At 66.0% G+C, this 19,551-nt stretch overlaps 3 protein-coding genes across 3 annotated transcripts; 1 reads left to right on the forward strand and 2 right to left on the reverse strand.

The window, feature by feature from the left end:
• The first annotated feature begins 408 nt into the window (after positions 1-408).
• JSRP1 (junctional sarcoplasmic reticulum protein 1) lies at positions 409-3,936 on the forward strand. The gene is made up of 7 exons (XM_058281071.2): positions 409-719; positions 1,567-1,709; positions 2,068-2,111; positions 2,219-2,345; positions 2,675-2,833; positions 3,290-3,381; positions 3,428-3,936. Exons 1-7 carry the CDS (start codon positions 409-411, stop codon positions 3,926-3,928), a joined length of 1,377 nt encoding a protein of 458 aa, XP_058137054.1. The 3' UTR covers positions 3,929-3,936.
• A 70-nt stretch (positions 3,937-4,006) lies between these two features.
• On the reverse strand, positions 4,007-7,047 carry AMH (anti-Mullerian hormone). Its single transcript, XM_058282134.1, is given in 6 exon segments — positions 4,007-4,486; positions 4,488-4,917; positions 4,996-5,155; positions 5,296-5,404; positions 5,625-5,767; positions 6,137-7,047. Coding segments are annotated over 6 exon segments (1,722 nt in total). The 5' UTR covers positions 6,582-7,047; the 3' UTR covers positions 4,007-4,051.
• Positions 7,048-7,057: 10 nt separating this feature from the next.
• SF3A2 (splicing factor 3a subunit 2) lies at positions 7,058-19,437 on the reverse strand. Its single transcript, XM_058282133.1, is given in 10 exon segments — positions 7,058-7,507; positions 7,509-7,870; positions 8,012-8,080; positions 8,367-8,507; positions 8,595-8,644; positions 10,633-10,742; positions 11,155-11,201; positions 12,443-12,514; positions 12,974-13,136; positions 19,220-19,437. Coding segments are annotated over 9 exon segments (1,329 nt in total). The 5' UTR covers positions 13,100-13,136; positions 19,220-19,437; the 3' UTR covers positions 7,058-7,155.
• Positions 19,438-19,551: the final 114 nt, after the last annotated feature.

Genomic DNA, 19,551 nt, shown 5'->3' on the forward strand with positions numbered 1-19,551 from the left:
TGGGTGTAGCTGACAGTTGTGCGCCTGCCTCCCATGCAGGAGATCCTGGGTTCAATCCCCGGTACCTCCTAAAAACACACACACGATGTATTTCGATAAAATTTTATTTAAAAAAAATTAAAACACACACACTCAAATATATCAATATAATTTACCAAAGAGCTGGGCTGGGCTGGGGCGTGGTGTTTGATGACTGACTAACTGAAGGTATTGTGTGACTTGGGGCGGGGATGGAGCGTGAAATAATACACGAAAGCAGCCAGCGGTGGCCGAGCGGTTATTTCCCAGGGATCCGCCAGGCTGGGAGGCAGGGACCCCACCTTCGAGCTGGGGAAACTGAGGCCTCCAAGCCGGCGTCTTGCTTCCTGCGTGCCGGAAGGGGCCTCTTCCTCCAGGAAGTCCTACGGGATGCCACTGCGCCCCCCAGCGGCCACGGTGCCCCCTGAGCGCTGCCGGCACCCAAGGGACAAGGCCAGACAGGGAACGGCCCTCTGGGGACGCTCTTGGCCCTGGGGCCCCCTCTCCCGGGGCTCCGAGCCGCGCGGCCTGGTGTCCTGCCCGCCCCCGTGGAGGGGGCGCCCCGCGGCCGCCTCGCTGGCCCCTCCCCTGCCTCGCCGATTGGCCGGTCCCGGGCACCTCCGGCCACCTGTCCCTGTCCGTCTGGGGCCACCATCCGGGGGCTCCTTCCTGCTCGCCAGGCCCAGCGAGGCGGCCGTGGGGTAAGGGGGCCCTGGGGAGGGGCGGGCAGAGGCGGGGACCCCCGGGGTCTGGGGGGGCACGCCTCCGAGGTCCACCGGGGTCCCCCGCTCCTGTCCCCCCATTCACACACACCCCCGGCCTCCTCCGCCCACTGGGCGCCCCCCAGTCCTGGAGCCCCGAGAAAGGGGTGCCTTTCTCCCAGGGATGGGGAAGCAGGGACCCCAGGGCGTGGACACCCCAGTCTCCTGCCTCCGTTTCTTTTCCTGCTGAATGGGAACAGCCGTAGTAAAAGGCGGGGGGTGCCGTGCTGGGTTCGGGGGGCCCCTGAGACCCTCCCTGCCTGTCACGGGCACAGCAAGGCTGGTTCTGGCTGCTGAGGCTTGAGCCCCGAGATTCAGGGGGGCAGGCGGGGGGTACAGCGCCGGGGCTGGGGGGTGCCAAGCCAAAGGGGGTCCCTGGAGCTCAGGCCTGTCCTGCTGGCCTTGGACGTGGGATAAAAATAGCCCCTGGGCGCAGGGACCGCCCCGCCCCAGTTGGGGCTGTGTGGGTGACTCATCGCTGTGTGACCTTGGGAGGGTCCCGGCCCTCTCTGGGCCCCCGCAGCCTCTGCTCAGGGATTCTGGGGGCTCCAGAGGAGCCAGGGGGAGGGACCCAGAGATGGGGGTGTCCCCGGGGGTCAGGGACCCTCCCGGGGCCGGGCCGTGCGCGGTGGCGAATGTGCTGGGTGGGGGTCGCTTTGGGCAGAAGCACCCCCGTGACTGGGAGGTGGGTGGACCCGTGTCCCCGGAGCCCCCCCGGTCCGGCCCAGGCCCGGAGCAGGGGTCCGGGGAAGGCAAGTCCACGTCCCTTCCGCCCTCTCCCGTGCAGCCCCGCACCCGCTGCTTCTCTGGAAGATTCCATGGCCACCCAAGCCCTGGAGGAGCTGGACGGGGGCCTGGGCGCCTGCGAGGCCGGCGCGGACCCCTCGGCCGAGCCCTGCCCAGGCCGGCCCAGGGAGGACAAAGCTCGAGGTACCCGCTGGGGACGGGGGCTCCCGAGGACGCGGCCCGCCCGGAACCTTCCGCCGAGCCTGTTCAGGGAACGGGGTTTGGTCTCCCCCGTTGGGCCGACTTAAACCGCGCCCTGGGGTCCCGTTATTGCCTTTGGGGTCTGCGAGGTGCCTGATGGCCCCGGTTCCCCATCCTGGGGGTCCGCCGACGTGCTGTGTGCCTTCGGGCAGAGTGCTTGCTGTCTCTGAGCCTGCCTGCGTGGCTTTCTCGCCGTCCAGTGGGCGCGGTCAGCCGACCCCGGGCAGGGGGCTGGGTGGAGGATGGAGTGGGGTGGACGGGGGTGGGCCCGGGCACCCCACGCCCTTCCCTCTGCCCCCAGCAGCGGCGACGGCCAGGCTGACTGACCTCAGCGACTGGCCCCACGTGAGTAGGCGGGGCCCCGCTGGGCAGGGCGGGCGGGTCTCTGCCGCCCCCTGGGAGGGTGTAGCTCCCTCAGAGGAAGGACCCAGGGTGCCTCGTGACCCCTGCAGGGCCCCCAGGAGCCGGAGGCTGAGGGCACCGCGGGGGGCGTGCACACCAAGCCCAAGAAGCTGGAAAAGGAGCCCCAGGTCCGGCGGGCCCCCAGCCCCGCCAAGGAGAGGCCGAGAGCTGGAGCAAGTGCGTTTGCAGGCGGCAGGGATGAGGCGGGGAGGGTGCGGGCTGGCCCTGGGGTGGGGGTGGGGGTCCTGGGATGGTGGGGGCAGGGGTGTGATGGGGTCCCCGTGGGCGGGTGGCAGGGACAGCGGGGGGGCTAGAAACTGGGGCTAATTCTGTTTTAACTTGTGAAACCACGCGGCCTCCCGGCCAAGGGGGCCTGGAGAAACTGAGGCACAGGGGCTCGGGGCGCTCAGCCAGGCGGGGACGCAGCTGGCTCTGGCTTCGCGGGCCGGGGTGCCGGGGGCCCAGCGAGCCGCCAGCCCGCGCTCGTCCCGCCCGTGCTCCCGCAGGCCCCCGCAGCGCCCCCGCGCGGAGGAAAGCGCAGAGCGCGCCGCCGCCGCCGCCGCCCCCGAGCGAGGAGCTGCCGTGGCGGGACCTGACGCTCAACCAGTGCCTGGTGCTGGCCTCGCTGCTGGCGCTGCTGGGCTCGGCCGTGCAGCTGGGCCGGGGTGAGCCGCGCGCCGCGTCCCAGGAAGGGCCCGGCACCCCCCCCCCCCCGGGGCGGGCCTGGGGGACCCCGCACCCCTCCTGCACCCAGGGACCCGCCTCGGCGGCCAGGCCTGGGCCGGCAGCTCTCGAGGACGGCGCCTTCCCCGGCCCTGCGCACCCACGATGGGCCCTGGGTGCCACCCCCGCGGGCCTGATCCGTCCCCTGCCCCCAGGACGCGCGGTGCGCGCCCCCCTCCGGGAGTGCGCCTCCTCGGCAGGGCGCGTGGGGAATGCGGGGTGCGCGCTCAGGCTCGCCCTGCCCCGGGGGCGCGGGAAGAGCGGGGTGAGGGAGCGCGGGGCGCGCCCGCAGCAGAGGACACCTGCAGGGGGCCCGCCGGCCGCCCCAGGGCCGCTGCAGGCCCCGCGGAGGCGGGGGGGCCCTGGGCTGACCTGCGTCTCCCCCACCCCACTCCCAGACGCCCTGGCTGGAGAGGCGCCCGCCCCCACGCCGGCCCCCGAGCCGTGGGTCCCGCCAAGCGCGGCCCCGAAGGAGCGAGAGCCGCCCCCGGTAAGCGCTTCCTTCGGGGACGCGCGAGCCGCGACGCCTCCTCCAGGCAGGCAGGGGCCGAGCCCGGGAGGTCGGCGCTGACCCGGGGCCCCCGCCCGCCCTGTCCGCGCTGCAGCCCGAGCCCGCGGCCTGGGCCCCCGCGGCGGAGCCGCCCGCGCCCCCCGAGGAAGCCAAGGAGAGGCCCGAGGCTCCCGCCGACGGAGAGGCCGCAGAGGTGGAGGCCGCGGAGACCAGCGGGGAGGACGCCGCGCCCCTCGGCGACCCCGGGCCCCGGGAGAGGCGGCAGGGCCGCGAGCGCAGGAAGGAGGCGAGGCCGCGGAAGGAGGAGCGGCCCCGGCGGGCCAGGAGGCCGCGGGCCGCCGGCGAGCCCCGAGCGCTGGGCTCCCGGCGATGGGAGGTGCGCGAGCTGGGCCGCCGGCCGGGCGCGCGGGACTCCGGGGCCCCCGAGCGCAGGCGGGGGCCGGGCCGGGCCTCCCCGGGGAGCCGGGCCGAGGGGGCCCGCGCGCTGGGTCGCCAGCCGCGGTGCGCGGGCGGGGCGGCCCAATAAAGCGAGTGCCCGGCCGCCGCGCCTGCTCCTTCGCGCCGCCGCCCGCCCCCGGGCCCCAAACACGCACGGACGCGCCCGCGGGGTCCTGGCGGCCTTTATTGGGGCGCGAATAAATACGGGGGCTCAGCGGCAGCCGCACTCGGTGGCCACCATGTTGGGCACGTGGCGCGCGCTGATGCGGCCCCCCGCCAGGCTGATGAGCAGCTTGCCCGCGTAGGCCGTGGGCGCGCAGCAGGGGGGCCGCGCCAGGGCGGCGCCGCGCGCCTGCATCTTGAGCAGCAGCACCGCGTGGTTGCCGTAGCGCGGGCTGCGGTCCGACTGCGGCCACGCGCACGCGCCCTGGCAGTTGTTGGCCTGGTAGGTCTCGGGGATGAGCACGGAGCGCTCGGCGCGCAGGTCCACGCTCAGCTCCCGCAGCGCGCACGGGCCCTCGGCCGCCCCCGCGCTGCGCTGCGCGCGCCCCGCCGCCCGCTCCCGCCCGCGCCGCTCGGCGCGCAGCCCCTGCAGGGCCTTGAGCAGCAGCAGCGCGCGCAGCGCGGCGCCGGGCCGGGGGGGCGCCGTCGCCGGGGCCCGGGCACAGCGCCAGCAGGCGCGCCAGCAGCGGCGCGGCGGCGGGCGGCAGGTCCGGGAGGCCCCGCAGCTCGGCGGCCACCCCCTGCAGCTCGGCGGCCACGCGGCGCGCCAGGCCCGCGGCCCAGGGCTCGTCGGCGGGGCCCGGCGGGGGCGCGGGCTCCCCGGCGGCGGCGGCGGCGGCGGGCGGCGGCAGCAGGAGCAGCAGCGGCTCCTCGCCGTCGAGCAGGCGCTCCAGCGCCGCGGGGTCGGACAGGTTGACGACGTCCTGCGCGGAGCCCGCCAGCGCGCCTGCGTCCAGGGCGAGGCGCGGCGGCGAGCCCGGGCCCGGGGGCCCCCGCAGCGCGCGCACCAGGCGCGCCAGCGTCTCCAGGAAGGGGTCGGCGCCGAGCGGCGGTTCCTCGGTCTCCGGGGGCGGCCTGGGCGGGAGGGGGGCGTGAGCGGCCGGCCCGACGCGCGCCCCGCAACCCCCCACAGCCCCCGGGCCCCGGGCGCACCTGGACGGCGGGGCGGGCGCCGTGTCCAGCCGGCCGTGTGCGGGCAGCGGTGCGGGCGCGGGCGGCGGCAGCAGGAGCAGAGCCGGGGGCCTCCGCGTGAAGCAGCGGGGGTCGGGGCCGAACAGCAGCGCCTGCAGCTGGGCCGTGCTCAGCGGGGGCCCTGCGGCGGCGGGCGGGGCTCAGGGGCGGGGGCGCGCGGGGCCCGGGGTGCGGGGGCGCGCGGGGCCCGGGGTGCGGGGGTTGGGACCCGGGGACGCCCGCCACCCCGATCCTCCGCCCCTCCATCCTCCGCCCGTCTACCGTCCGCGCGGGGCCGCAGGGTCAGGGCGAGCCCGGAGCCGTGCCAGGCCCCCGCCGGGCGGTCCACTGCCAGCGCCAGGTAGCGGGTGTCGCGGGAGGGGCAGAGACTCTGCAGAGACGGGGTTCAGCCCGCTGGGGTCCTGGCCCGCACCCCGCCTGCCTGGCGCACCCGCAGCCTGGCTCGTGCCGCCCTCGCGCCCCCCGAGGTGACACCCTCCGGCCTCCAGCACGTCTCCTCGGCAGAAAGCCTTCTGCGTCGCCGCCCGCGCCCGCCCCCCACCCGCCAGGGCTCCCGGCCCGCAGCCCACCCCGCAGTCCCTGGCAGGTACCTGGACCCCCGGCAGCCCAGCTCCTGTGACAGTGACCTCAGGGCCCGAGCCAGGGTACAAAACCAGCAGTGCCCGTTCCGGGGGCCCGGCTTCCCCAGGCGGGGGCTCCTGGAACCTCAGCGCCAGGGTCGGCTCCCAAGTCACTGCAGCCAGGATGGGGGGGTCCTGAGCCCCAGGCCTGTCGCTGCCGGGCGCCAGGCGCAGGGGCGGTCTTGGTCCCCCAGCCCTCGGGGCCTCTGGGCCTGGGCTCCCCGGGGGTGGGGAAGCCCCCTGCACTGGTCCTCCCGGAGGGCAGCGATCCCTGGGGACAGGAGTGCGCACAGCAGCTCCTGGTGCGTGAAGACCCCGAGCCTGAGCACCGATCCAGGCGCTGCGGGCAGGACAGGGAGGGGCGCGGCCCACGGACACCCTGCCCCAGCCCTGGCACGGAGCCGCGGCTGCGCACACCAGGTGGGGGTGCACCTCGCCGAGCGTCGGCTCCAGGGCCTGTGCGCGCGGGAGCCCCCACGTACCTTCCTCCAGCTGCAGGACCACCAGGCGCTGCCCCCGGGGCTCCCGCAGCCAGGCTCCCAGCCGCTGCAGCGGTGCCAGGGCCGCCTGCCTGTCGCCAGGGCTGCAGGCCCCGAAGGTGGCCAGGTCGCGGGACCCCCAGCGGGCGCCCCCCACAGCCTCCAGGAAGGCCTGCTCGTGGCCGCTGAGGGTCCCTGCCACCTGCAGAGGGGCGCTGCCCCGGCCGGCCGTGCCCAGCGTCACCAGGCACAGGGGCTCTCGGGGACTGCCAGCCAGCCCCATGCCGCGGGACGGCCGCTCCCAGTCTCCCCCAAAGCTGGGCTCTCCGCTGAGCACAGCACCCCCGGGTGCCTCCTGGGCTGAGGCAGGGGTGCCGGGGGCCTCTGCGGCCGCCAGCATGGCCACCGTGGCCACGAGCACCAGGGCGAGAGGGGGCAGCCAGCGCATGGTGGGTGCAGAGTGCCGGGCCGTGGGGCTTATATGGACGGGCGGCCGCCGCCTCCTGAGCGTGACCTTGGGGCCCGCGGTGCTGTCTCAAAGGCCGGTCTGTTCTCCGCAGCCCCCTCCACTCCCCAAGCGACAGCGCCCCGTGGCCTGGGGTGGGCGGCTGTCCTTGACCAGCCCTGCCTCGAGACGGGGTGGCCAGGGCGGAGGGGATGCCGGGCCCACCCGCGTAGGGCAGGGGCTCTGCCCGGAGGAAGCTGTGGACTGAGGTGGGCCCGCCTCCGGGCTCGAGGGCGGGCCCCACGCCCCCCACCCCCTTCTGGGGCCCCGACAGCGCCGGCGGCAGCGCATCTGCTCTTCCTCCCTTGGCAGGCTCCAGACATAGGTGAACCCACAGCAGGAACCCCAGCCCTCCCTACCCAGGCACCCCCATGGCAGGCGCCCCAGCCCTCCTTGCCCAGTCAGCCACGTCACCCCACTGCAGCAACACAGTTTAATGAGCTCTGGGGACACAGCAGGCCGGTACAGAGGCAGGGGACCACGGGGCGCCGGCCGGCCCTGCGCGGGGAGGGGCTGCTCAGTTGGCTGGAGGGGGGGGCGGCAGGTTCCCGGGGCCATCGGAGGGGAGGGGCGGCCTCAGCATCGGGGGCAAGGGCGAGGGGTGCACCCCAGGGTTTGCTGGGTGGACCCCAGGAGGCTGGGGGTGGACACCCGGGGCCTGAGGGTGGACGCCCGGGGCCTGGGGGTGGACCCCAGGGGCTGCAGGGTGCATGCCTGGTGCCTGGGGATGGACGCCCGGGGCCTGAGGGTGGACCCCGGGAGGCTGGGGGTGCACTCCCGGGGCCTGGGCGTGCACTGCAGGGGCTGGAGGATGTGCCCCTGGGGCTTGGGGGTGCACTCCAGCAGAAGGGGGAGGGTGGACCCCCGGGGGCTGGGGGATGGACCCCAGAAGTGGGCGGGTGGACCACTGGGGCGGGGGGATGGACCCCTGGGGCTGGGGGATGGACTGCAGACGCTGGGGGGTGGACCCCTGGAGCCGGGGGGTGGACCCCAGGGGCCGGCGGGGGCATCTGGGGTGGTCCTGGGGGCCCGGCGGGGGCAGGCCCGGTGGGAGGCATCGGTGGCAGGGGCAGGCCTCCTGGTGGGGGTGGGGGCAGAGACTCGGGCAGGGGCGGCCGAGGGGGCAGACCATTCATCAGCGGGGGCGGGGGCCGCTTCACCCCGGGGGGCCCGGCGGGCAGGCTTGGGGGGGCAGGCGGCTTCTCCATCTTGAAGTGGAACTGGAGGAAAAACTGGGGCGAGGCGGAGGCGGCTCAATGGGTGCCGCCCCAGGCAGTGCCCGAGCCCCCGAGCCCCCGGGACACCCGTCCCCGCAGCCCCAGGCCCGACCGTCGGGGGTCCGGGGATGCGGCCAGCCCCCCCGCCCTGCTCACCTGCTTGGTCTCCCTGTTCCAGTGAGTCCAAAACTTGCCTTCGGCCTTGTCGATCTCCCTGCTCGGCACCTGGTGGGAGGGCGGCGGGGGCGATGGGCCGTGCCAGGGACCCCAGCGCAGGGGCTTCCCGTGGAAGGGGACGGGACTTGGCACCCACCCCCATCCCGCGGCCTCGAGAAGCCACGGCTCGTGTTTCATTTTGGGGCCCGGCCACACCAACCCTGCCAGCCATCCCACATTGGGGGCGTTTCACTGTGGGGACAGCCCCAACCTGGATGCAGTCCGCCCTGGGGTCCCCACTTCCTCCTGGGCCCAGCGGCCCTGCCCGGCCCCTGCCTGGAGGGCGGCCTGCTACCTTGAAGGCGATGGTCTCGTAGGGCTCCGCGGCCATCAGCAGGTACTGCCAGCGCCTGTCGGGGGGCTCGATCCTCTGCTCGTAGGCGGACATGAAGCGGTGCCGGGGCACGATGCCCTCCGCGATCTCCGGGTAGTCGATCTGTGGGGATGTGGCAGGGTGGGCCCTGCTGCGGCAGGTGTGGGCACCCAGGGCCCCTCCCGGTCCTGATGGGCAGGCCTGGCTCACCTGGAAGAGCAGGCTCTGCTGGCCCATCTCCGTCTCCCTCTGCTTGGTCACTGCAAAGGACGGCGGCTCTCAGGTCCTGCTGCCCCGAGGAGGCAGGACCCCGGGTGGTCTCGCCCACCCAGGAGCGGCCGGTGGAGCTCTGCGCCCGGGGCTGAGCCCTCCGGTAGCTGCCCTGGGGCTGCCGGCCTCCAGGTTCCTGGGTTGGAGCGGGGCTGCAGTGGGCAGCGGCTCTGAGCAGCAGGAGGCGCGGGGGGCCAGGCCGGGGGTGTCCTCGCCGGAGCCCTGCGCCCAGGCCGTACCTGCCTTCACCGGGCTCCAGGGCCCCTGGGCCGCCCCTCCCGGGATCTGGTCCCTCTCGCCTTCTGCCCAGGCTGCCCCGGGGCCCTGCGAGGACCCGCCTAGCACGCCGTTTTAAGACGCTTTCCCTCCTTCTCTGAGGTCCCACGTGCTGGAGCGCAGCGCGCGCTGCATCTCCCACGCAGGTCTCTCCCTGGCCTCGCCACCCCCTGGGTCGGAGCTGGGTGGACCCGGGACAACAGGCTGAGGCCGTCCCTGTGCGTGAGCCCACGGCGAGGACTCTGCAGCGCGGCTCCAGCTACTGCCCAGCCCGGGGGCACCGTCCTGACGGGAGTCCCAGGGGAGGGGAGCTCAGGCAGGAAGCCAGCCCCGAGAGCAAGGGCGGAGGCCAGGGGACCCCGAAGAGAGAGGGGAGACCAGGAAGTCCCCCGTGTGCCCTGCTTGCCCCCTGGCAGGGCCCAGGATGCCGGCGGCAGCCCCCGAAAGCATCGTCCTGAGGACACCTGGATCTCTGGCTCCGCACCGAGCCGGGCGAGTCCCACCGTTTACGCCACGCCCCCCCCACCCCAAAGTATTTGCTTGAGCAGCCAAACAAAACCTCCAACACCTCAAAGGGTGACCAAGGCCCTTCCTTGTTTTTGATTTTAAGAAGAAAATGCCAGGGAAGCAGATGTGGCTCAGGCAGTGGGACATCTGCCTGTGACACGAGAGGTCCTGGGTTCGGTTCCCAGCGCGTCCTAAAGACGATGACCAAGGCAGCAAACCGACACGATGGGCTGATACAACGGGATGACGCAACAATGAAACACACAGGAAACCCAATAAGCAGGGAGTGGAGGTGGCTCAAGCTGTTGGGCGCTGCCTTCCACACGGGCGTCCTGGGCTCAGTTCCTGCTGCCTCCTAAAAAATGACGAGTGCCAACACCGGCAGGGGGCGGGGGGGTAAATAAATAAGAGATTTTAAAAAGTGCCGCTTCACACTCCTCTCTCGATGCTGCCACACTACCGTCACCACCACAGCCGGGGCCCTGGGCCACCACGACTGCTCCGAGCTGCGGCTGTCTTCCAGAGAAAACCTCATCCCCGGCAGCTCTCCGGAATTCGAGCGCGCGCCCAGGGGCAGCGCCTGCCGCGTGCTGGAGCACGAGGAGCCGTTCCCTGCTACGTCACCTGTGGCGGGAGGCACGCCTGTCCTCAGGAAGCTTCTGGAAGGGGTCGGCACCCCAGGTCCAGGTCCGACAGGCGTGCCCTGCTCCCCCATGGGGAGGAAGCTGCCCTCTCTTGCTTTTTGGGGGCAGGTGGGGGAGGAGGGAGGGTTTGAAGAAATCTAACAAAGCCCAGCACCCGGCTGCAACGTCCAAGGAGAGGGGCGGGCCCCAAGCTGCCCTCTCGCCCGTGGACTTGACCTCCACGTGGAGCTAAAGCCCCGCCGCGAGTGTCAGCGACACCCCGACAGGAGAGGGGCAGGCGGGCAGGGTGTGCGTCCACCCCAGCTCTGGGGCCCGGGAAGGCCGGCCTTAGGCCACAAAGACCCTGAGAGGAAACGAGCACAGCGGCTCCCAAGGACAGTGCGGGACTCACGGAGGCCAGGTGCGACGGCGGCACCCACTGCCGGCGGGTTATCAAGCCCCGAACAGCTGCGAGGCCTGTGGGTGTCGGTGCTGGGGGGCGGCGGGCCCGTTCGCAAGCCGGGGGCAGCTGCGGGGGGCAGCGGGCTCCAACCGCCGCTGGACAGACCCACCTTTGTAGCCGGGGCGGCCAATCTTGACAAACTTCTTCACCTCCACCTTGACCTTCTCCGGCGCCGGCTGGGCGGGGGCCTCCTTGGCCTCCTTGGCGGCTCGCCGGGCCCTGCGGGCGGGAGGGACATGCTGTGGCTGCCGGGCAGGCTGCGCCGCTGGGGCTCAAGGCCACAGCCGCCTGCTGGCTGTGAGCCGACCTCGGTCACCAGGGGAGCTCATCTGAAGTTAGGGGACGAGGCCCAGGCAGTTGGGGTGGGGTCCTGGGCTTGAGGGAAGGCAGGGTGGGAACAGGCGCGGCCCAAGGAAAGGGGCGGGGAGCCCCTCACTGTCCCCCGCAGTTCCTGCCAGGCCCTGAAGGCGCCTGCCTTCTCTCGCTCGCCACTGCGCTCTCGTGGCAGGGGTGGGGGTGGGGGGTGGGCTTGCTCTCCGCACAGGCGGTGCTGCGTCCCTCCTCCCACCCGGCCACAGCCACCCACCCCGGGCCGAGCCCTCGCGCACCAGGAAGGGTCCCAGGTACTCACAAGTTCGTCTGGTGCTTCTTCCCTTGGGTGTGCGCCAGGTAGCTGCCCTGGAGCGAGACAGAGGCCACCTCAGCTGGCCAGCCACGAAACAGGGGCGCTCAACCTCCACCCTCCCAGCAGACGGCGCTGGGGGGTGGCTCAGATGACAAGGGGACCGGGCACCGGGCCGTGCCTCAACCCCCTGGGCATGACGCAAGGCAGGCACCTGGCGGCTGCCGAGGAAACGAGCAAGACACGGGTCGAGAGACCATGTGGGGCTCGTGCCAGCGGATCTGCACTAATGGGAAGTGCAAGGAGAGCCAGAGGGCGTCAACGTCCCCAAAGCGCCAGGGACCGGCACTGCTGGAAAGCGGCGCTCCTGCACACTGGGGGCGGCCAGTCAGCTGGACCGCACACAGCTCCCTGGCAACGTCTGGCGGATCAGGAACCAGCAGTCGTGTGCCCCAGCGAGTCACACGTGACCACAGGCTAGAGCCCCCGCCCCCAAAAGGCACAGGATGGTGCGTGTGCGGGGGGGCTTGGCCGGGAGTCACTCTGCCTCCAAGCTCACTTGATGGTGCCCAGAGCCATTTGGGGTGGTCACGACTGGGGTGGGGGCTCCTGGCCTCAAGAGGGGGGACCAGGGAGGCTGCTCCAGGCGCCACAGTGCCAGGACGGCCCCCAAGAAGATGTGGCGCCGATGCCAGCTGTGCCGAGGGCGGACGCCCGGGAAACGAGACTGCTCGTTTCTGCACTATGCGTGGCTACAAGCCAACTGAGACAAGTGACACGTCCAACTACGGGGAAAAAGAGCAACAAAATCTACGCGCTCACTGAGAGCAGCGCAGAGAGGATCTAGAGCTACGGTCCCTCGTCAGGATGAACCAAGCTGCCCAGCGACGCGCGCCTGCTACTTATGGGCAGCTCACACAAGGTGCTCCGCTGCTCCCACGGCGGCTTTTGTTCACAGCTAAACCTTTGTGTGAGCCCACAGTATTAAAAAAAAAAAAAAAAGGACCAGGAAGAGTCGGGGTGAGTCCCCGAGCGTGGCAGCCCTGGGCGCGTGTGGAGACCACGGCTGGGGACAGGAGCGGGCCTCCGTGTTCACCGGCAGCGCGGAGTCTCCTATTCGGAGCGGACGCTCCCGCAGGCTCGCCGCCGGCTCTGGGGCCCAGGCCAGCGCGCCCTCCGTCCTCCCTGGTGCTTAGTAAGAGCTGCCGAGGGAGGTCAGGGCCGCCCCCGGGGCGCTGCCCAGAGCGCCGTGTCGCGCCGCCAGCAGCCCACGCGGCCGCGAGCGGAAGGCACGCACCTCGTTGTTGTGAAGCGTCAGGCAGAGCTTGCACTCGTACGAGCCCAGGTGGTTTTTCATGAAATATGGGTCCTGGAGAGAGGGGACACTCCGTGAGATGGCCGCACCCAGAGAACGAGCCGCGCCCGAATGAGACCGAGCCGAGGGCGGAGGGGCCTGGTTTCCCCCCAGCTCCGCGCCAGCTGAAGTACAGCGGCGCCTTTCGGCTGCACTCCATACGAAACCCGGGGCCCTCTGGCTAATTAAAACAGCCCTGCGTGCTGAACAGAAACCTTCCGCGCTGGGGTGAACCTCACGGCTGAGCTCTGGGGTGACACCGCAGCGAGTGCTGCTCCGTCCTGTCCCCGCTCACAGGTGTGGCGCTCTGGGGCGCCGGGCGGGAGGGCCTGGGAAGGGGTCCGCACGTGTGCACAGGCGGCTGGGGGACTGAGAAGAGCCGCGCGGCGCTGCGGAGCTTCCGAAGCAGCGGGGCCCCCACGGTGCGGGGCGGCCTGCGCCCCAGGCCCCGCGGCAAGCCCCCGCAGCGCCCACCTTGTTGATGTCGATGGTCTCCAGGGCCAGCTGCCGCAGGCGCTCCCTGCGGTCCCGGTTGCTCTCCGAGGAGGAGGCCACCCCTCCACTCCCGGTCTTGCCCCCGGGGCGATGCTGGAAGTCCATGGCGAGGGCCCTGGTGCTCTACCCGCTGCGGAGAAACCTATGGAGGCCAAAGGGAGGGAGCCGTCAGGTTCCGGAAGGTGGGGGCCGCCGCTGGGGCGTCCTCGGCCCGGACACAGCACCTGGAGGCGGCAGACCGCCTGGCTCCCCCTCTGTGCCAGCCGCCCCGGAGCCTGACCCCCCCACAGGCAGACTGCTGGACAGGCAGACCCTGTGCGCTGCCCTGTCTCCCCCAGCCGCCGTGCTCTCCTGGGGGCTGAGAGACCGCCAGCCCCCCTGGGGAGAGGACACCGCCACCTCCCGCAGGTTGTTCCTGCACCGAGAGGGAGGGTGCTGCGACCAAAACCCAGCACCGTGCCACGGCCACTGTGGGACGTCACAGCAAGCGCAGGGCGCTTTTGTCTTCTCTGCGGATGTGCGCAGGGCCCTGGACGGGGGCTGGGACGCAGGACGCCCACACGCGCCACTCCCCCTCCCCACAGGGAGCCTGTTACTTTCACGGGGAGGAAGCATCCTCATCCTCCCCGCGGCTGTCCTTTCCACCCCCTCCTGGCCACCCCAGGGCGGGGCGTCAGCCCGGCCGCTCCTCCCCCTCCGCAGCCCTGACCAGGGCCCTTCAGGACCCACTACAATTCCTGGTGAGAAAAGACTCAGAGGACAGATGTCCCCAGGGGACCCCTCTCAGGACGGGGCTCAGGGGCGTGGCGGGACGAGAGGCACAGCTCTGGGGGCGGGAAGGTCAGCAGCTCGCAGAGGCCAGGCTACATGGACGTGCTGACTTCCCGTCAAGTTTTAGTGATGTCTCCATCACTAAACGGCTGGGGAGAGCTGCTAAGGGACTTGAAGTCAAACTGCTAATCAAGCTCAGTTCAAACCAGCTTTGGGATGAGCCCAAGTGCATCTCAGCCAGCCAGAACGAAGCCACGGGCTGCCAGTGACGGGCTGGGAGTGGGCTCCTGGAGCCACGGAGAGCACGTGCTGAGAGCAGCGGGCCGCTCGCGCTCAACTGCGCAGCTCCTGCTTTCAGATCAGGAGCGCTTCTCCCTGGGCGTACTCGAAACCAAACCCGCGACTTGCAGCCACTGAACACCCCCAGCCAACTGCAGCGAGGGCTGCCCTGTCTTCTGGAAGGAGAGGGGACAGGGAGCTGAGCTGGCGGATGCTGGGATGGAAATGCCACAACTGGGGTGCACAGTGTGGCATGGGCGAGGGGGGCGACCTGCCCAGCAGAACGTGGAAGGAACTGGGGCCCAGAGGCCGGGAGGAGCAAGGGGTGAGGCCAGGGTGCAGGCGGGAGGGCGCCCGACCTCTGGGCGGAAGGTGGGGTTCCAGGACCCCGCCCTGCGCATGTGAGAATGGCGTTCGCTGAAGAACTGAAATGGAGGGAGGCAGAGCAGCTCAGGACCAGGGAGCCCAGCTGTCCCCAGCACAGGGCTTCAGAGGGCAGGCCCCGCCCGGGCGCAGAGCAGAGGGGCCTCTTCTCGACGAAGAGCCCAGACAAGGTGTTCCCGGATGCAGACGTCTGGGGTTCCTTGCACCCCAGCTCCTCCCCGGGCCCCTCAGGATGAGGCTCACGTGATGGAAGCACTGCTCCGGCACAGGGCTGCTGACCTGGTGATTTTACAATACACGCAGGGGTTGACTGCCTGCCTCCCACGCGTGAGGTCCTGGGCTCGATCCCGGAGCCTCCTGAGAGGAGGGAAAGAACCCGCACCTACGTATATAAACACACACAACAGCCGAGGTGCCCTGTCGGAGGGGAAAGGAAACCTGACGGAAACCTCAGTGAAAGGTGCTAGCGCCCTCCTCAGCTCCAGGGAAGACACTAGAGCGGGTGCCAGATACGAACAGGTCGACTGAAACCTGACGATGGAAGACATGGCAAAGCTCTCCAAAGACATCTACAGAGTCACCCAAACCCTTCCAAAATCTCAATAGCCTTTTTTAAAATTTTTATTTTACAGAAATGGAAAAGCCAATCCTCAAATTTCATATGGAACGGCAAGGGACCCAAACAGTTTTAAAAAAGGAAAATAAAACAGGAGATCTCAGACTTCCTTATTTGAAAACTTACAACAAAGTTACAGTAACACAAACAGTGTGGCACTGGCATAAGGACAAGCAAAGTGACCAACGGAACAAAGGTAAGAGTCTAGAAAGAGACCCGCACATCTAGAGCCAGCTCATCTTCAGCAAGGTGCCAAGTCCATGCAGTGGGGAAAGAACTGTCCTTCAACAAAAATGGTGGTAGGACACCTGGACAGTCACGTGGAAAAGAAGAAAGTGAAACTAACTGTGCTATTATTCGATTGGATAAATGACAAATATAAAAGCTGGGACTCTAACACTTCTGGAGGCAAGCATGGGGTAAATCTTTTTGGCCTCGGATCAGGCAGTGGAGCTGAAATATGACACCAAAAGCATCAGTAACACAAGGCAAAACAAAGAAATCAAACTTCACTGAAATTAAAAACTTCTGTACGTCAAAGCACATTATCCGAAAAGTGAACATACAACCTAGAGAATGGGACAAAAAACCTGCATATCCCATATTAGATCAGGATTTAGTAACTCAAAATAAAGAACTTTTAAAACTTAACAAAAGGACAAACCATCCAATTTAAAAATGGGCAAAGGATCTGAAAACTAAGTGTTCCAAAAATACACAAATGGCCAACAAGCAACGACAGGATGCTCAACATCATCAAAGACATAGAAATGGCAGCCACAGCGAGCCGGCACTCCACACCAAGGATGCGTGCAGCACCGTAAAGGAGCCGGGGCGCTCCCAGGCTGCTGGCGGGTCGTGCAGTGCTGCAGCTGCTCTGGAAGCGGCAGTTCGACCCTGTGACCCCGTAACTCCCCTCCTGGTCTACCTCCAGGACTGGAGACACGCCCACACAGAAACCTGTACCAGGAGTATCTACAGCAGCAACATCCGGAATAGCCAAAAAGCAGTAGCCCAAAGGCGCACCACAGGTGAGGGGATAAACAGATGAGCTCTGTCCATAAAACGGAGCACTGTTCAGCCAGGAAGAGAAGTGGAGCTCTGCTGCAAGGCACAGCTCAGGTGACTCTTAGAAACACTTCCAGACAGGAACTGGATGCAAAAGGTTGCAGACTCTGTGACTCCACTGACAAGAAATGTCCACAAGAGGCAAATCCACAGAGACAGAAAGGGGTCAGCGGCTGCCAGGCGAGGGCTGGGAGGACGGGGTTAAGTCCTGGCTACGGCTGGGCTGGCAGGGCTTGCAGGGCGGGGAAGGTGGCCTTGGGAATGCACTAAGCGCCTCTGAACTGCCCCTTAAAGAGGTTAAATGTATGTTACTTTACTTTCACTTCAGTAAAAAAAACAAACAAAAAACCAGTAACTTAAAAAAAAAGTAAAAGGTCAGGCACAAAAGGACAAACACTGAATGGGACAAACACTGAATGATCTTACTGATAGGAAACTGAAATCGTTAGATTAAAGAAACTCCTAGGAGTAGAATCTAATATACATTACCAGGGGACAGGGTGGGTGGGGATAGGGAAAGTTAAGGCTTAAAAAGCACAGTTTCTCTCTTTGGGATGATGGAAACGTTCTGGTAATGGTTGGTAGTGATGGCAGCAAATTTGAATGTGGTTAAAGGGGAACTGTTAAGTTGTATATATATTACTGGAATATAAATTAAAAATATCCAAGAAACTGCACAACACAGTGAAGTGTAAATTAAGCCATGGACTACAATTAAGGGTACAAGTAAATAAATGTGCTGTCGTCAGTTTTAACAAATGTTCCACACCAATGCAAGGTGTTACTAATAGACTAGCATGTGGGAACCCTGTATTTTTGCATGTTTTTTTTTTCCTGTAAACTCATAACTTTCCTAATAAAAAAGCTTAGAAAAAGAGAAAAAACAAATCAGAACACCTGAAAAGTAATAAACAGGATGAGTCTTCCAAGGTGAAGAGTCAAGCAATCAAATCTCTTCAAAGAACAAAAAATTTTTTTTAATGAGAAAAAGTGAACTTAAATGAAATTCCAAAGAGCAAGAAGTGAAAACAAAACAGAATGTACAGAAGATAACAGAGAAATTGAGAGACGAAGAATTTTGTTTGTTTTTTCTTATTATTATTGAAATACTGAAAATGCTGTAACAACAATTGACATAAGTAGCAGACCTACGTAATTATATCAAATACCACTGACAGTAGTTTGGATAAATTGTATGCTTTATTAATATTTATATATCAATAAAACTGACTTGTTCAAAGAAAATGAGAAAAGCGAACAGATGAAATTCCAAAGAGCAAGAAATGAAAATAAAGCAGAACGTACAGGAGATAATTTTCAAAGAAATAACATGAAAATATTACCCAAGTAAATTTCCCAGGACTGAAGGACCAAGTTCTACAGATAGAAACGAGCCACCCACCAAATGCCCAGATCAACGAATTTTACAAGACCCCCAGTAAATGGATTGTGAAAATTTAAACCCCAAGGATGAAGGGAAAATATTAAGCTTCTACCAGAAAAAAAGACAACTGGTCATAGCAATGCCTTCACAATTCTGAGCAATTAGAAAACTGATTTCCAAAGCAGAATTTTATCCCAGCCAAACTCTAATTACGGGTGGGGCCAAATGAAGCCATTTCCAGACAATCAAAAGTGAGTTTATTTCTGCAGCAGCTCCCAGGAGATGTGTTCTCTTGGAATGAAGGATAGAAAGACAGGCTTGGGCCCCAAACAGAAGCCCACGCCGGAGAAGAGCTCTGCTGCGAGGCTAGAAGCAGCCAGTACGAAGCGGAGAAGGGGGAAGGTCTGCGCGTCTCCAGAGTGGGGAAAAAGGAATCAGCTTGTTTGAACTCATGGAAAATATAACTAATAGGAGCACAAGTTGCGAAAAGTTTTGAGGAAGAAACTGACAACAGGTTCAAAGACAATCGGGCACCTAGGAAGAGGAGGAAAGTAGTCTCGGAAGAAGGCACAGATTAGCAGCAAACAACACTTCCAGCCCTAGAAAACGAGACTCCAGGTCTGGCTAAAACTTGTGACGGAATCACCTTTATGTGGACAGGGAAGGCGGGGTGGGCAGGAAATCAGCCCATTAGGTCTAGCTTTTATTTTTAGTTTTATCTTTCGAGGTACCAAGGCCGGGGACTGACCCCAGGATCTTGTTCGCGGGAAGCCCGTGCTCCAATCGCTGCGCTACACCAGCTCCCCGCTTAGCTCTAAAACTTATACACCAAGAAAGAAGCGTGCGGACCAGAGTCGACAACAGTATTTTAATATTCTTCCATTAATTGTAACAAAGGTATCACACCAATGCTAAGCGGCAATAACGGGTGCGGGCGTAAGGGGCACGGGGTTTTTCCTTTTTGGAGTAATGAAAACGTTCTAAAATAAACTGCGTGATGAAAACACAACTCTTTGATTAAACTGAGAGCCAATTATGGTACACTTTGAAGGGGTTGTACGGCGTGTGAATAAAACTGCTTAAAGGAAGAAAGCAGCATGTTATTTATCAAGGTAACACGGCGCACGCCTTTAAGTGAGGTGCTCTCTGGGGTTTTTTTCATCAAAAAAGCCGCCATTTCCTCAACCTGGCACCCGTTTTCAGAGTTTCTCCCGGTTCTTCCGCCTGCCTAGGGGAGACGGGAGGCATCAGGTGACACCGGGGCTCCTCCGCTCAGCGGCGCCAGCTCTCATTTTTTGGGTGCCCTCGGCGGGGGCGAAACGCTTTACCGACAGAACCCTATTTAATTGGGTCCGGAGGCCCCGTTTTACGGTTACGGGAACTGAGGCGCACAGAGCCCCCCCCCCCCAACGCCGAGATCCCAAAGCCAGGCAGCCGAAGGATAACTAGCTCCCAGCAGAGCTCGGTGCTCCGGGGCGCGCCCGCCACCACTCCTACAGCGACGACCGTGAGCCCGCGGACCCCCCCACGGGCCTTCCGAGGGAGAGCGGGAAGGCGGCAGGGGCGACTGGCCCACCACGGCGCCGCGCCGCCTCAGGCCCGCCGGCGGAGCCCGGGGGACACCACGGGGCCGCGCGGCCCGTACAGGCGCCGCCCCCCCTGCATCCGCCCCCTCCTCCGGGGAAGCCCAGGACCACCACCCGCGCCCCGCACCGCTCCTCACCCGAGTCCCCGGCCGCGCCGCCCTCGCCTCTTTTCAGTCGCCGCCAAGATTCCGCCCGCACGCGCGCGTCGCGGGCAAACAAAGCACTTCCGGGGAAAATCGGGGCCGGTCCTCCCTTGTGCGCATGCCCGGCCCGCTTAGCTGGCGCGTCAGCCACTCCCGAAGCCCGAGAGAGGGCAGGTTGGGAAGGCCGGAAGCAGCAGTGCGCGTGCGCACAACAAGGCCCCGCCTTTTCAGGGAGGGCGCGCTTAGACTCGTCCCCTCCCGCCCTAGTGAACGGCGCTACCCATCGCGTGGTGGTTCCCCCGTTTTCACCCCAAGTCATTTATTCT

Source organism: Dasypus novemcinctus, chromosome 19, assembly GCF_030445035.2.
Source record: "Dasypus novemcinctus isolate mDasNov1 chromosome 19, mDasNov1.1.hap2, whole genome shotgun sequence".
Classification (NCBI taxonomy): Eukaryota; Metazoa; Chordata; class Mammalia; order Cingulata; family Dasypodidae; genus Dasypus; species Dasypus novemcinctus.

Coding starts and splice junctions, on each gene's coding strand:
- JSRP1 (XM_058281071.2), top strand. CDS start 409: ATGCCACTGCGCCCCCCAGCGGCCACGGTGCCCCCTGAGCGCTGCCGG. Junction 720..1,566: donor CCCAGCGAGGCGGCCGTGGG/GTAAGGGGGCCC, acceptor TCTCCCGTGCAG/CCCCGCACCCGCTGCTTCTC. Junction 2,346..2,674: donor GAGGCCGAGAGCTGGAGCAA/GTGCGTTTGCAG, acceptor GTGCTCCCGCAG/GCCCCCGCAGCGCCCCCGCG.